The following is a 14,523-nucleotide window of genomic DNA, read 5'->3' on the forward strand; positions in this document are numbered from 1 at the left end:
ACACCATGAATATGAGAAGAATCTACGAGTTCACGGGATTTATTATATTAAAGAGAACAAGAAAGGAAAATCTCTTCTGTATAAGAGAAGACCTGCAAGTAGATCTAGAAGGAACGAGAGGATTAGGAAATCATTTTATAATCAGCGGTGTAAAAGTTTATTCAGGCAAGGCTTATCAGTGGATGCTGAAGTCACTTGGGTATCAGCGTTCAGCCTAGAAGCTGAGTTGCTATGTCTTGGAAGATGCCCATTTTGATTTTTTATACAAACATGCTTTGTATTTTTTTATGTAGGCGAATACAGGAACTTTGGGGATGTCTAGTATATGAGGTATCCTGTCTCTAAAGTCCTGGGAAAATATTCTTCCAGCAGACCCTTTTCTCTGTAGCACTTCTGGAACTGGCCCTTGACTGGAGTTATCATTTGAAGGGATTCTTAGCCATGGTGGGTTATGGGACGAAGGGAGTTGGCATCTTTAACAGTGCTCTAGACAGATTACACTCAGAGCCCAAGTTCCTCAGAATTATTTACTGAAGTGATTGCTGCAGCTTCCGCGAATAGCCACAGCACAGTAACAAAATGCAGTCACCCCAAAGATGAAACCAGACAAGTTCCAGCAGAGTACCATCACCCATGGCTTTCCAGCAATTTCGGCCCCTTTGTTCATTATCGATTTTAATTTTTGATCCCCTCAAGATGAGTACAACCTGGTGAAAGTCACGGAACTGGTGGAGGCTGTGTATGGTCCGTACAAACCCTACCAGCTGAAGTACGGCGACCTGGAAGAGAAGAACGTCCTCATCCAGATCAGCGCGGTGCCCTTGGTAATGACCCAGTCCCTCCGGTGGCCGGGCAGGGAGCCTCTGGTTTGCCAGCCCCAGGGACGGGGGTGGGGTGCAAAGACTGGGAACGGGGGGCGGGCAAAAAACGGGCTCTAAGTACCCAGTGGACTCTTGCAATCCGGGTGTAAAATGAGACCATGGAGATGCTACCAATTTTCTATTTAAAATCTCAAATAAAGGTCCGGCAGAATGAGAGGCTTAAATCTTTGGGGGAAAAGTTGAAGATCTCCCAGATAATGAATTCTTACTATGGCAGCCTTCCGTCTAAGCTGAAGGCCGACGCCTAACAACTGAGCCACCCAGGCGCCCCCTTCTTTTTCTTTTTTTTAGTTGATGAGCATTTACTGAGCACTTACTGCATACTCATTACTTTAAATGCTAGAAACTAGAAACGCATGAACAAGTGGTGTTTTCCGCCCTTGAGGAGCTTATAGTCAGGGTCGTATTTTGAGACTGGAGAATCAGGGAAGGCACCCTTTTCTCTGTGTCCTCTCTTGGTTGCTGTCAGTGGTTTCCGGCCCTGAGAAGCGAGGACCAATCCGCGATCTTAGACTGGGCTTCTCAAAGCCTCAAAGAGCCTGGGTGCAGATGTGCACAGGAGCCGAGCACTCAGGGACGTGCCCCAGGGGCAGGTTCACTCGGGCGGGCCTCCGAAGGCGAGGGAAGGCATTCCCATTGCCAGTATTATGGTGATCTAGCATGACGCGAGTTGACATTTAAGAGCAGACAGACCTCACACTAGTTAAACTCTGCTGCCTCCTGCCATTTTTCCGTTTTCTAGTGATGTGCCTAGAAAGTCCGTTCCGCCTCAGCTACGTTCTTGCCCCTGAAGGAAACATTTTCCTTTCGCTGCATTCTTTTGCAGTGTTCAATACAGAGAATTTGAATTCTAGCTTTAGAGCCAGAGGGGAGATGCCATCTTAATCACAGAAAAAGAGGAAAGAGGTGAAACATGGAAGGCTTTTCCCCCAGGGATTGGTGTGTGTGATCTTACTGGCCATGTAGATGTCCTGCCCTTGGCTCGGGCTCTGGAAGAGCTCCGCAGCCCCAAGCGGTTTCTGCCGCCCGACGACGGGCCAGGAGGTTTGGAGATCTCCCCCATCTTAATGTTGTCTGTTCATCTGTTCTTTAGTCTGAGGCGGCCCTCATTTGTCCATATTTGCTGACTAGGAGCACGGGGAAGTCATTGACTGCGTGCAGGAGCTGAGCCACTCCGTGAACAAGCTCTTCGGTCTGGCTTCTGCAGCCGTCGACAGATGCGTCATATTCACCAATGGCCTGGGGACCTGCGGCTTGCTGGCAGCACTGAAATCCCTCTTTGCCAAGTAAGGCTGGGGTGTGGGGACAGGTCACACAGAGGGTGCTGTCTGCCCCAGTTAAAAATGCATGTGTTCTGTGTTCCTGCTCTGAGCCCTGTAGTAGCACATGTGCCTGAGCCCCAGGGGCAATCTTTTTTAAAGATTTTATTTATTTGAGAGAGAGAGACAGAGATAGTGAGAGAGAACATGAGTGGGGAGGAGAGGGAGAAGCAGGCTCAGTACTGAGCAAGAAGCCTGACGGAGGGTCAGTCCCAGGACTCTGGGATCATGACTTCAGCTGAAGGCAGACACTTAACCAACTGAGCCACTCAGGCGTTCCCTCCGCCTAACCCCTGAAGGGGCAATCTTTGTTTTTTCCCCCCTGAGGGGGCAATCTCAAGGATATTCCTTATAGCACCATTAGCGATAGTGGAACATTTGAAGCAACCTGAATGTCCGTGAATTTGGCAATGACTAAATAATGTACATGTTCATACAAGGGAACTCTGTTTGGCAGTTACAGCCTTAATTAGATCAACATATATCCACATGGATGGATCTCCAAAATATAGTGTCCAGTGAAAAAAACAAGGTTGCAGAATATTATGTAGAGTCTAATACAGTATGTAAAAAGAACATACAAAAAATAAGATATTTTCCATAGCGGGGTTCAGTGAGCTTTTTCTGCGGAGGGCCAGATGGTAAGCATTTTAGGCTTTGTGGGCCTTGCAGTCAGTAGAGACTTTTGTAGATAACAGATAAATGAATGGGTGTGACCATATTTCAGGAAAACTTTTTCTTAAAAAAAAGGTGAAAGTACCAATCCCTGTTCTGGATCTATTTTAATGCTTTAACATGCGTTATATATTCCTGCAGAATGGGTGTCAACAAACTAGCTCATGAACCAAACCTGGTCTGCCCTCTGGTTTTGTAAATAAAGTTTTATTGAAATGCAACCATGCCCCTTCACTTACCTGTGGTCTGTGAAGGTAGAGTTCAATAGTTAGGACAGACCTCTGGACCTTAGCAGAAAATTTTGCTGAGCCCTGATGTGTGGAAGGTTAGGTCACAAACTCAAAACATCGGGGGAATGGGAAGGCGGGGAAGGAGTAGGGTGGTGTTCATAGGGAATTCAGCTTTATTTGTTGTTTTCTGACTTTTAGAAGAGGAGCGTATGTTCACATATTTCTTATGTAATTAAAAATATAAGATGAAAAAACTATGAACATGCTAAGTGAAGGAAGTCAGTCATAAAAGACCGTGTGTTTTATGATTCTGTCTGTATGAAGTGTCCAAAACAGGCAAATTGATAGAAACAGAAAATAGACTGATGGTTGCCTCGGGCTGAGGAGAGGTGGGCACCTAGGGGGGATGGGGGTGACTCCTAAAAGGGACAGGGCTGCTTTTTTGGGCGATGAAAATGTTCTGAAGTTGATTGTGGTGATGGTCACATAGCTCTGTGACTACGCTGAAAACCATTGAATTGTGCTCTTTAAATGGGTGAATTGTGCGGTGTGTGAATTGCATTGCAGCAGAGCTGTGTGAAGGAAGAAAGAAGAGGACACGAAGTGACATTTAGTTAGGAGACAGAGCAAGCGAGTAGGCTGCATGAGGCTGGATTCTCAGACCTGTGCAGTCGAGGCGCCACGGCCCGCAGGCGGTCAGAACTCCAGTCTCCAGCTTACACACAGCCACGTTCTCGGGCTCTCCAAAGCCCTTCTCTTGGTAGCTTGTTCTAGATTATAGTTGCCTTCAGTCTTAAGAAATTTATTTTTATTTCTTATTTTGTTTTAGAGAGAGGGAGTGCATGCAGGCTTGGGGTGGGGTGAGGGGCAGCAGAGAGAGAGAGAGAGAGAGAGAGAGAGAGAATCTTACGCAGGTTCCGTACTCAGTGTGAATCATGATGTGGGGCCTGATCTCATGACCCTGAGATCAAACCTGAGCCAAAATCAAGAGCCAGATGCTCAACCAACTGAGCCACCCAGGTGTCCCACAAGAGTTGTTTTGGTTTTTTTTTTAATTGAACAGAATGCTGTTTTCCTATAGTAAGTTCAGGGAACTCTTGTCACTCCAGAAATACTGGGCATGCCCCTGTGAGCTCTGAGGTCCGTGGAGCCAGAGCTCTCAGTCACCACAGCAGGTGATCAGCACCATTGGAGGGCAGCTCAAGGTAGAGGCAATAGGGCCGCCAAGGCCACAGGCGCTGCTCTCAGATCAAGGAGTAACCAGATAAACCCAGATGTGTGCCTGTAGAAAGAGAACTATGAGCAGTAAGTCTCATTGGAAAGAATTGGCCAATTTCTGTCTCCACCACCAACCAGAATTTTGTGGATAGAACTTTTTTATTGGGATCTAAAAATTTTATTATGAAATAACAAAAATAACACATTAGAGTAATTTTTTAAAAATTTATTTATTTATTTATTTGACAGAGAGAGAGAGAGAGAGAGAGACAGCGAGAGAGGGAACACAAGCAGGGGGAGTTGGAGAGGGAGAAACAGGCTTCCCGTTGAGCAGGGAGCCCCATCTGGGGCTTGATCCTAGAACCCTGGGATCATGACCTGAGCTGAAGGCAGATCTTAACAACTGAGCTACCCAGGCGCCTGCATTAGAGAAATTTTTTAAAAACACTTAAAGGTATAAAAATGTGAAAGTCTTCCTCCCACCCTTAGTCTTTCTGCTCAAAAATACCCACTTTTTTTTTTTTTTAAGATTTATTTATTTATTTGACAGAGATCACAAGTAGGCGGAGAGGCAGGCAGAGAGAGAGGGAGAAGCAGGCTCCCTGCTGAGCAGAGAGCCCGATGTGGAGCTCGATCCCAGGACCCTGGGATCATGACCTGAGCCGAAGGCAGAGGCTTTAACCCACTGAGCCACCCAGGCACCCCAAAATACCTACTTTTGAACGTTTTGCTTTTATTCCTTCAAAAGAAGATGTTTAGCTCTTTCCTCCGTACTTTAAAGGAGTTTTTAAATCAACCTTAACTATTGTATCTTTTTTTTTTTTTAAGATTTTATTTATTTATTTGACAGACAGAGATCACAAGTAGGCAGACAGGCAGGCAGAGAGGGAGAGAAGAGGAAGCAGGCTTGCTGCTGAGCAGAGAGCCCTATGCGGGGCTCAATCCCAGGACCCTGAGATCATGACCTGAGCTGAAGGCAGAGGCTTTAACCCACTGAGCTACCCAGGCGCCCCATCCTTTACTATTGTATCTTGAGGAACTAGTGTATATAAGGCTGTTCCTCTCTCTTATACCCTGCTCTTCTCAGCTGTTGTGAGTGAGATAGTTCTTCTGTTGGTTATTTAGATTACTTCATTTAAAAAAAAAAACACAAATCTATATTAAAAATTCAAACTGTAGAGAGGGGCCATGGTGAAACTAGGTCACCTCAAGAAGGAAAGATTTGGAAGCTACCCCAGCAGCTGCTTTCTATAAAATGAGGGCAGTCAGGGACGCCTGGGTGGCTCAGTTGGTTGGGCGGCTGCCTTCGGCTCAGGTCATGATCCCAGTGACCTGGGATCGAGTCCCACATCGGGCTCCTTGCTCAGCGGGGAGCCTGCTTCTCTCTCTGTCTCTGCCTGCCACTCTGTCTGCCTGTGCTCGCTCTCGCTCTCTCTCTCTCTCTGACAAACAAATAAATAAAATCTTTAAAAAAAAAATGGAAAAAAAAAAAAAGAGGGCAGTCAGTGTGAAGCTAACCCGAGTGGTGTTGAGATGGGACACCGTTCAGTCATAGGGAGGGGTATTGGGGACGGCAGGATGGAGCGTGCAGGGGAGGCAGGAGCGGCCCTGGCCTAACTTGAACCAGGGTGAGGTCGAAGGGTATAGCAGGCGAGAAGGGGTTTCAGAATCGGGCTTTCCAGCTATGCCGGGAGTGTGGGTTCTGGTGTTGGAGCCCTACCAGGCTCACAGCTCTGATGCTTACTGCTTGGGATGTCTTTGGCGTCTGGGTGTCTTTTCTCCAAGTGATGAGGCTCTCCCCATGGCATTCGTGGCTAGTAAGTGAAAGCAGGCAATTAAAGCCTCCAACACAGCAACCCTGTGTTGGAGGAGGGTGGTGGAGACACCTGGAAATGTTGATCGTGAGAGAGAATTGGAAAATCTGGGGATAGATGTGATGAAAATGTGATGTGATACACACTGTGGCTGAACTGAGGACCCCCCCAATCGCCCCTGCTCCAGTGCTCTGCTGCCCACTCTGCAACCTGGGAACAGTGTCATGAGCTGCTGCCAAGCAGGTACATCGGTGGGTCGCACACTCCTGTAAGACACATTTGTCATAGTCCCGGGGTGGTGGCCCAGTTGTTTGACCTGCCGCTGAAGCGCGATTATGTTCCTCAGCATCCCTCTGTCAGATGGCCCTTGAGGCCCCTCCCCATCCACCAAGGACCGATCTCCCCAAGAAAGCTGTCCTCAGGGCTGTGCCCTGTGGGGCACAACCCACCTTCCTCACTTAGGGTTTGTGGTTTGGGAAGGGAGCAAGGTCAGTCTTCTTGTGATGCACACAGATGTCCTGGGTTTTCAGGAAGCCCCGTGGTTTCCAGAGAATAAGACCCCTGCTCACCTGCGTCCTCCTTACCATACCCTCCCAAGGACGTGCACACATTCGTTCATGTTCCAGGAAGTGTATGTCCTCAGAAACAGCGCCACCCCACAGCAGCTTTCCTTTTATTCTTTTCAGAGAACTTTTGTATATATTATCTCCTCTATTTAGTTTTTAAAGATTTTATTTATTCATTCGCAAGAGAGAGCAGGCGTGCTCGAGAGGAGGGAGTGGGACAAGCAAACTCCGCACTGAGCGCAGAGCCTGATGTTGGGGGGGTCAGTCTCATGACCCAGAGATTGTGACCTGAGCCGACACCAAGAGTCTGACGCTTAACCGACTGAGACACCCAGAAACCCCTATTTCGTTTATTTGATCATCACAATTCCTTGAGGCAATGTAGAAGACACCATTAGTTAAGTCCATTTTAAAGATGAGAAAACAGTCCCAGAGACACCCAGATACTTTCTCAGGGCCCCAGTGCAAGTCTTGCATTCATCCAGGAACTGTTTCCAGGTGTCTCTTTTGTTCCCAGCTCTGTGCTCATTCCTGGGGACACTTATGAGCCACAAGGACATAGTCCCTGTTCCTCCGGAGCTTCTAACCTGGTGACAGCACATACATTAAACACACACAGGAAAGAAACCATGGACTTGTACTTGTGCTGGATGCTGGGCAGGGAAGCAGCTGGAGTCTGGCGGAGCAGACAGCAGCCTGGGGGGAGGGAGATGCCTCAGCTTCGAATCCATTTCACATCCTGTGCCATTCAAGCGGGGCATCTGCCTGCCGTGGAGCTTGGCTGTTTAATCTAAACTGGGGGGCGGGGAGGAGGCCAGGAATCCTGCAAGAGTACCCTGCGCATTGGCGAGCTGCCTTAGAGTGTGCTGGGTGGCGGTCAGGTATCATCATGGGCCTGTGACATGTCAGGACAGTTCTTTGGGCCAGGGAGTCATTTCCTAGCACCACCTCTCACCTGGTGGGTCACCGGAGTCTTCATCTTAGTGGTTCTCCCCTTCTGTCTCGTCTTGAGCATCTCAAATCCACCCTTCAGGTGAGAAAGATGGTCTGGCCATGCAGAGAAGACCCTGCTGTGGTCAGATTTTACAGGCTGTCTGACTCCTTGGTGGGAGCCTCTAAAGATGCCCTCGGGGTCCTTAGCCCTTTTCCCAAAGCCACATGATTCCAGGGATCTTTAGAGCCGAGGAGTTTATGATGACGTCCCTGTCGGTTCTTTTTTTCTTTCCGCATAGGTACGCGTCCGATTTCACCAGCACTCTCCAGTCAATACGAAAGAAGTGCAAGCTCGATGATATTCCTCCCAACTCACTTTTTCAAGAAGATTGGACAGCTTTTCAGAATTCCATCAGGTGAAAATGAGGGCTGTAACTTAAATGTGTGACCCATGTAGTAAGCAGAAACATGCATCATAGAATACGTAAAATTGATGAGCATGCTTTTAAGGGCTTCATTTTTTTTCCTCACTGCTTTCTTTTTTTTAAAAGCAAACTCTAAAAACAAGCCAATTAAAAACAGCAGCAGCAGCAGCAGCAGCAGCCCAGAAAGACCCCCTCACTGTTAAAGCATTTTAGTCTTTGTGCATGCCTCATCTCCTTTGGTGACTTACATTTTTTTATATTTGGCTTGAGATTTTTTTTTTCCCCTTAGCCTATAATTTTTCAGGCCTAAAATAACTTGGAGCTTATATTTTAGAAAATATGTAGCTGATTAGATTCTATTTTTATTATTTTTAAAATAAAAAAATTTTTTTAAAGATTTTATTTATTTATTTGACACAGAGAGAGAGAGAGATCATAAGTAGTCAGAGAGGCAGGCAGAGAGAGAAGGGGAAGCAGGCCCCCCGCCGAGCGGAGAGCCCAATGTGGGGCTCGATCCCAGGACCCTGAGATCATGATCTGAGCTGAAGGCAGAGGCTTAACACACTGAGCCACCCAGGCGCCCCTAAAAATTTTTTTTAAGTTTTTTTTTTTTTTAAAGTAATCTCTACACCCAACGTGGGTCTCAAACCCAGAAGCCTGAGATAAAAAGTCACACATTCCACTGACTGAGCCAGCCAGGGACCCCAGATTCTGTTTTTTAGATTTAAACACCATACCACTAAGTGGTAAGGCAACATTATCTGGCCTTAAAGGACCATGTTAGAGTTCTTAACAGGCTTTGTGGTCACTCTTCAAAGTGGTGGTTGACGGCTGGATCCTGGGGTAGCCCCTGTGACCTATGGGCCACTAGATAGACCCCTGTTGCCCCAAGCCCTGAGCCCTGGTGGGAATGTGATCAGCAGTGGTCTGCGAAGGTTTGGCCCTCGAGAAGGTCCAGCCAGAAAGTGTAGACCACTGGTCTATGGCCAGACCTGACATGGTTTGATCACATCATTTACAAAATTTGGGGTTCGTAGTCCACATTTATAAACCAGATTTAACATAATCCAGATTTCTAACATCACCGAAACACTGGAAGCCCTAGAAGCAGTGGGTTCACATCATTTCCCCAGCGCTGGTTGCTGAAGTCCCCGCCAGCCTGTCCGCACGTTCTCTTGTGCCGCTGTTCTGCTACTGTGTGGGATAGCCGCTCTACTCTTAGGCTGAGATAAACGACAACCCAGAATTTCTTTTCCTTAAAACCACTCTTCGTGGTTGTACATTCTGAAGAGGGAGGTTGCACTTCACCCACTTGCCTGACCCCTGGCCTAGGTAGTGTGCGCAGAGTGCCCCCAACACTTGGAGTTCTCAGCGTGGTAGTCCACACCAGAGCACGTCCAGACCCTCCGAGAGCTCTTTTTTTTTTCTTTTTTTCTTTTTGAAAAGGATTTTATTTATTCACCGTCAGGGAGTGAGAGAGCGAGGGAAGGGGCAGGGGGGAGGGAGAAGCAGACTCCATGCTCAGCATGGAGTCCGACTCCGGCTCGATCCCATAACCCCGAGATCATGACTTGAGCTGAAATCAGGCATCAGATGCCCAACCAGCTGAGCCACCAGGCACCCTTGAAAGCTGTCTTTAATCAGAGCAGATCCAGCACCTCCCAGGGCCATTTGGATAATTTCTTCATGGGCTCTGATCTGGACTTTTAATTTTGGGGGATGAAATTTAATGTTCTTGATGCTAACTGTATCCCCCTATCATGTGTGGCGGCTTGGTACACCGGAAAATATTACATACAAGGTTATTCTGTTGCACTCAAGGCAAGTGGAAAGTGGAATATTTCATTTTCTCATAAACCTTTCTTATGATGGAATGCCCAGATACCCTGGTGATGGATAGGCACTTTTAGAGAAGTTAAAAATTAACTAGACTTAAGATGTTTTTAATCCTTGGATTTGTCCTGACATTTATAGTTTGGTGTTGAAGGACTCAGTCGCTGGACTTTGAGGCCTAGCATAAAATTACTTGAAAATTAAAAGATTATTAAATACAGGTATGATGGTCATTCAGTCTTATCTCTGAGAAGCCAAATGGATTACTCTTCATCTGCCTTTCATGGGATCAGAGAGAGATACTTACAGTATAAAAAGTTTTCTTTGCCTTGCAAATAGCAGACATCTAACAAATACTATGTAATGAATTTTGGTTTTTAAATTTTAATTTAAAATTTTTTAACCCCCTTCCTCTGTTTCACCCATCCCTCCACCCCTCTCCCCCTGGCAGTCATCAGTTTGTTTTCTGTAGTCAGGAGTCCGTTTATCTCTTTTTGTTTTGCTTGCTTAAAATCTACATATGAGTGAAATCGTGTGGTAAATTGTCTTTGACTTACTTCACTTAGAATAATACCTTTAGGTTCATTTATGTGGTCGCAAATGGCAAGATCTCGTTCTTTTCTATGGCTGAGTCCATTGTAGATATATGTATCATACACTGTCCATTCATTTATGCTTCCGTATCTTGGCTATTGTAAATAACATTGCAGTCAACTTAGGGGTAGGTATATATTTTGAATTAGTGTTTTTGTTTTCTTTTGATAGATACCCAATAGTGACATTACTGGAGCATATGGAAATCTGTTTTTAATTTTTTTAGGAAGCTCCGTACTGTTTTCCACAGTAGCTGCACCAGTTTGCATTTCCACCAACAGTGCAAGAGGGTTCCTTTTCCTCCACATCCTCGCCAATACTTCTTTCTTTCTTTCTTCCTCTTTCTTTCTTCCTTCCTTTCCCTCCCTCCCTCCCTTTCTTTCTTTCTCTCTCCTTTTCTTTCTTTCTTCCTTCCTTCCTTCCTTTCTACTTTTTAGAGAGAGAGAGAGAGCGTGAGCGAGCGTGAGTTGGGGGAAGAGGCAGAAGGAGAGAGAACCTTAAGCAGGCTCCGGGCTCAGCACAGAGCTGAGGCTCAGTCTCACGACCCTGAGATCATGACCTCAGCTGAAATCAATAGTTGGATGCTTAACTGACTGAGCCACCCAGGTGCCCCAATGCTTACTATTTCTTATATTTTTGATTGTAGCCATTCTGACAGGTGTGAGGTGATCTCTCCTTGTGGTTCTGATTTGTATTTCCCTGATGATGAGTGATGTTGAGCGTCTTTTCATGTGTCTGTTAGCCATTTGTCTGTCTTTGGAAAAATGTCTGCTAAGTCCTCTGCTCATTTTTTAATTGGATTATTTCATTTTTTTGGTGTTGAGTTGTATATGCTCTTTATATATTCTGGATGTTAACCCCTTATCGGATATATCATTTGCAAACATCTTGTCCCATTCAGTAGATTGCCTTTTTGTTTTGTTAGTGGTTTCCTTCGCAAAAAGCAAAAGCTTTTTATTTTGGTGGTGGTGTCCCAATAGCTAAATTTCACTTTTGTTTCCCTTGCCTGAGGAAACATATTTAGAAAAATGTTTTTATGGCTGATGTCAAAGAAGTACTGCCTATATTTTCTCCTGGAAGTTTTATGGTTTCGGGCCTCACATTTAAGTTTCAACTTTAATCCGTTTTGAGTTTATTTTTGCATTTGGTGTAAGGAAGTAGTCCGGTTTCATTGTGTTGCATGGGGCTGTCCAGTTTTCCCAACGCCATTTGTTGAAGATGTTTATTTATTCTGTCTTTTCCCCATTGTTCACTCTCGCCTCCTTTGTCGTAGATTAATTGACCATGTATGTGTGGGTTTATTTCTGAGCTCTCTATTCTGTTCTGGTGATTAGTCACTGTTACCGTGCCAGTATCATACTGTTTTGATAACTCTGATATATCTTGAAATCTGGGATTGCGATCCCTCCAGATTTGTTCATCTTTCTGAGGGTTGCTTTGGCTATTTTCAGGGTCTTTTATGGTTCCATAAGAATTTTAGGTTATTTGTTCTAGTTCTATGAAAAATGCTGTTGGTATTTTGATAGGGATTGGATTAAATCTGTAGATTGCCTTGGGTAGTGTGGACATTTTAACAATATTGACTCTTCCAACTATGAGCATAAAACATCTTTCCATTTGTATTATCTTCAGTTCCTTTTATCAGTGTTTTATGGTTTTCAGAATACAGGTCTTTTTGTCTTGTTTGGTTAAGTTTAGTTCTAGGTGTTTTATTATTTTTGGTGCAGTTGGAAATTTTCACTTTCTGCTTCTTCATGATTAGTGCAAGAAATGCAACAGATTTCTGTAAACTGATTTTGTATCCAGTGACATAATGGAATTCATCAATCAGTTCTAGTGTTTTTTTGGTGGAGTCTTTAGGGTTCTCTATATTATATTATGTCATCCGCAAATAGTGAAAGCTTCACCTTGTCCTTACCAGTCTGGATGCCTTCTGTTTCTTTTTCTTGTCTGATTGCGGTGGCTAGGTCTTCCCAGTGCTATGTTGAATGAAAGTGGATAGAGTGGTCATCCTTGTCTTGATCCTTAGGGGAAAAGCTCTCAGTTTTGCCCCATTGAGGATGGTATTAGCTGTGGGTTTTTCATTTTTCCATATATGACCTTTATTATGTTGAGGTATGTTCCCTTTAAACCGACTTTGTTGAGAGTTTTTGTCATGAATGGATGTTGTACTTTGTCAGATGCTTTTTCTGCATCTCTTGAGATGCTTGTATGATTTTTATGCTCTGTCTTGTGGATGTGATGTATCAGGTTGACTGATTCGCAAGTATTGAACCACTGTTGTGTCCCTGGAATAGATCCCACTTGATTGTGGTGAATGATTTTTTAAATGTATTGTTGATTTCTAAATTTTATTTTATTTTTTTTAAAGCTTTTACATTTAAGTAGTCTCTACACCCCAGGTGGGCTCGGACTCACTACTCCGAGATCAAGAGTCACATGCTCTTCCAAGACTGAGCCAGCCAGGTGCCCGTTTTTAATTTTAGATATGAACTATTTCCAACCCATTTTATTAAGGACAAAGCCCCAAAGCACACCTCAATATTTGGGAAATGTAAGATTATTTGAGACGTGTGACACAGAACCCCCGATTCCCAGCAGAGAGGCCTGTGACTCGAGGATGTTAGAGCGAAGTCGAGTTTCCCTTCTCCATGAATTACTGATTAGTGAGACGTGTCAGGTAGATTGTCCAATGGTTAACCACTTCTACAGAACCCAGCACCCCCAAAAGGAGTGAATAGTTAGAATGTTTATGAATGAGATGGTATTTGTCCGGTAAATGTCAACATTCCAGATACTTGAACTTGAAGTGCTTTTGTTTTGTTTTGTTTAGGATAATAGCCACCTGTGGCGAGCTCTTGCGGCAATGTGGGGACTTCGAGCAGCAGCTAGCAAACAGGTAGGCTGGAGCTATGGGCGAGTCCCTGGGGAAGAACCTGATACAGGACGCAGCTCAGCAATGACGACATATGGTCAAATGTGAAAGTCACAGGCTCGAGAACTGTCTGTACCTAGATACAAAGTGTCATTATGTCATCATTAAACATTTACTGAGCACCTGAAAAGGGTAAGGCTCTGAGCTCCTTGGCAGTGGTCACAAAGTTTTTGTTAGATATGGAAGTTGCAGCCCAAATGAGACCATACACATTGTCTCCAAATTATAAATGGGCTGGCTTCCCACTGCTTGTTGGTAAGTGAATTACTGGGACTCTTAAGTTTCTCCATAGAAACAGCATTATAAGTGGTGGTGAAGGCCCTGGGGCAGCCCACAGACTCGGGATTCACTCGCCAGCCTTCTGGGTTCTGCAACGGAATTCTATGCTGCCAAGGGCAGTATGTGTCAAAGGAGGATTTCCGGGGTCAGCCCTAGCAAAAGTTTCTTCCCCTCCTTTCTCTATTCTGATACCTGCCAGGGTTTCCCTTGCCCTGAGGTCATCCCATTCAAATTGGTTTTCCCCTCAAAGGGCTCCAGCCTCCCAAATTTCCCTCCTCCCTTTTTCCACCTAAATCTGTCATTCCCTTGGGACCGATGATTTCTGTGTTCTCCGGGAGTTGGGGGAAGAAGTCTATTTTGCACGGTTGTCTTAAGGGCCTAGCAGCAGCCCCGTCACCTCTTTCTTGGGTACTTCCTCATTGTCCTAAAGTGATGTGGATGGGAGGGAATTTCTGGCGGTGGTCCACTGTGCAGTGAAACCGGTGGGGGTGTGAGGGGCCGTGTGGGGTGGGCTGTACGCAGTGACACAGCCACCTGGTGGGAGGTGGCGATGAGTGGCTGAGGAGTGGGGTCAGTGCTCCAAGGCAGCTCTTTCTCCTTCCCGCCACATTCTGTCTTCTTTCATTTCTGAGCCCATGAACTGTCTTCAGGTTCACAGTCTCCCGCAGTGGTATCCGTTCTGGGCAGTGTCTCGCCGTTGGGTAGAATGGGCAGCTGCTGCTGTCCGGAACTCCGGAGCCTCCCAGCACACAAATGACGTGACTTCCCGGGCTGAGTAGAACCCAAGCAGCACAGGCATGTAGTAGAGATTGTGTAAATAG

At 45.5% G+C, this 14,523-nt stretch overlaps 1 protein-coding gene across 1 annotated transcript in view; it reads left to right on the top strand.

Annotated features, from left to right (window-relative positions):
- COG7 (component of oligomeric golgi complex 7) overlaps positions 1-14,523 on the top strand; it is an 80,723-nt gene that overhangs the window by 40,815 nt on the left and 25,385 nt on the right. Inside the window, exons 8-11 of the mRNA XM_080831674.1 lie at positions 697-824; positions 2,013-2,167; positions 7,936-8,052; positions 13,322-13,387. Coding sequence (XP_080687800.1) covers positions 697-824; positions 2,013-2,167; positions 7,936-8,052; positions 13,322-13,387 — 466 coding nt within the window. The remainder of the gene's footprint in view (positions 1-696; positions 825-2,012; positions 2,168-7,935; positions 8,053-13,321; positions 13,388-14,523) is intronic.

This window comes from Martes martes (genome assembly GCF_963455335.1).
Source record: "Martes martes genome assembly, contig: SUPER_18_unloc_1, whole genome shotgun sequence".
Lineage (NCBI taxonomy): Eukaryota > Metazoa > Chordata > Mammalia > Carnivora > Mustelidae > Martes > Martes martes.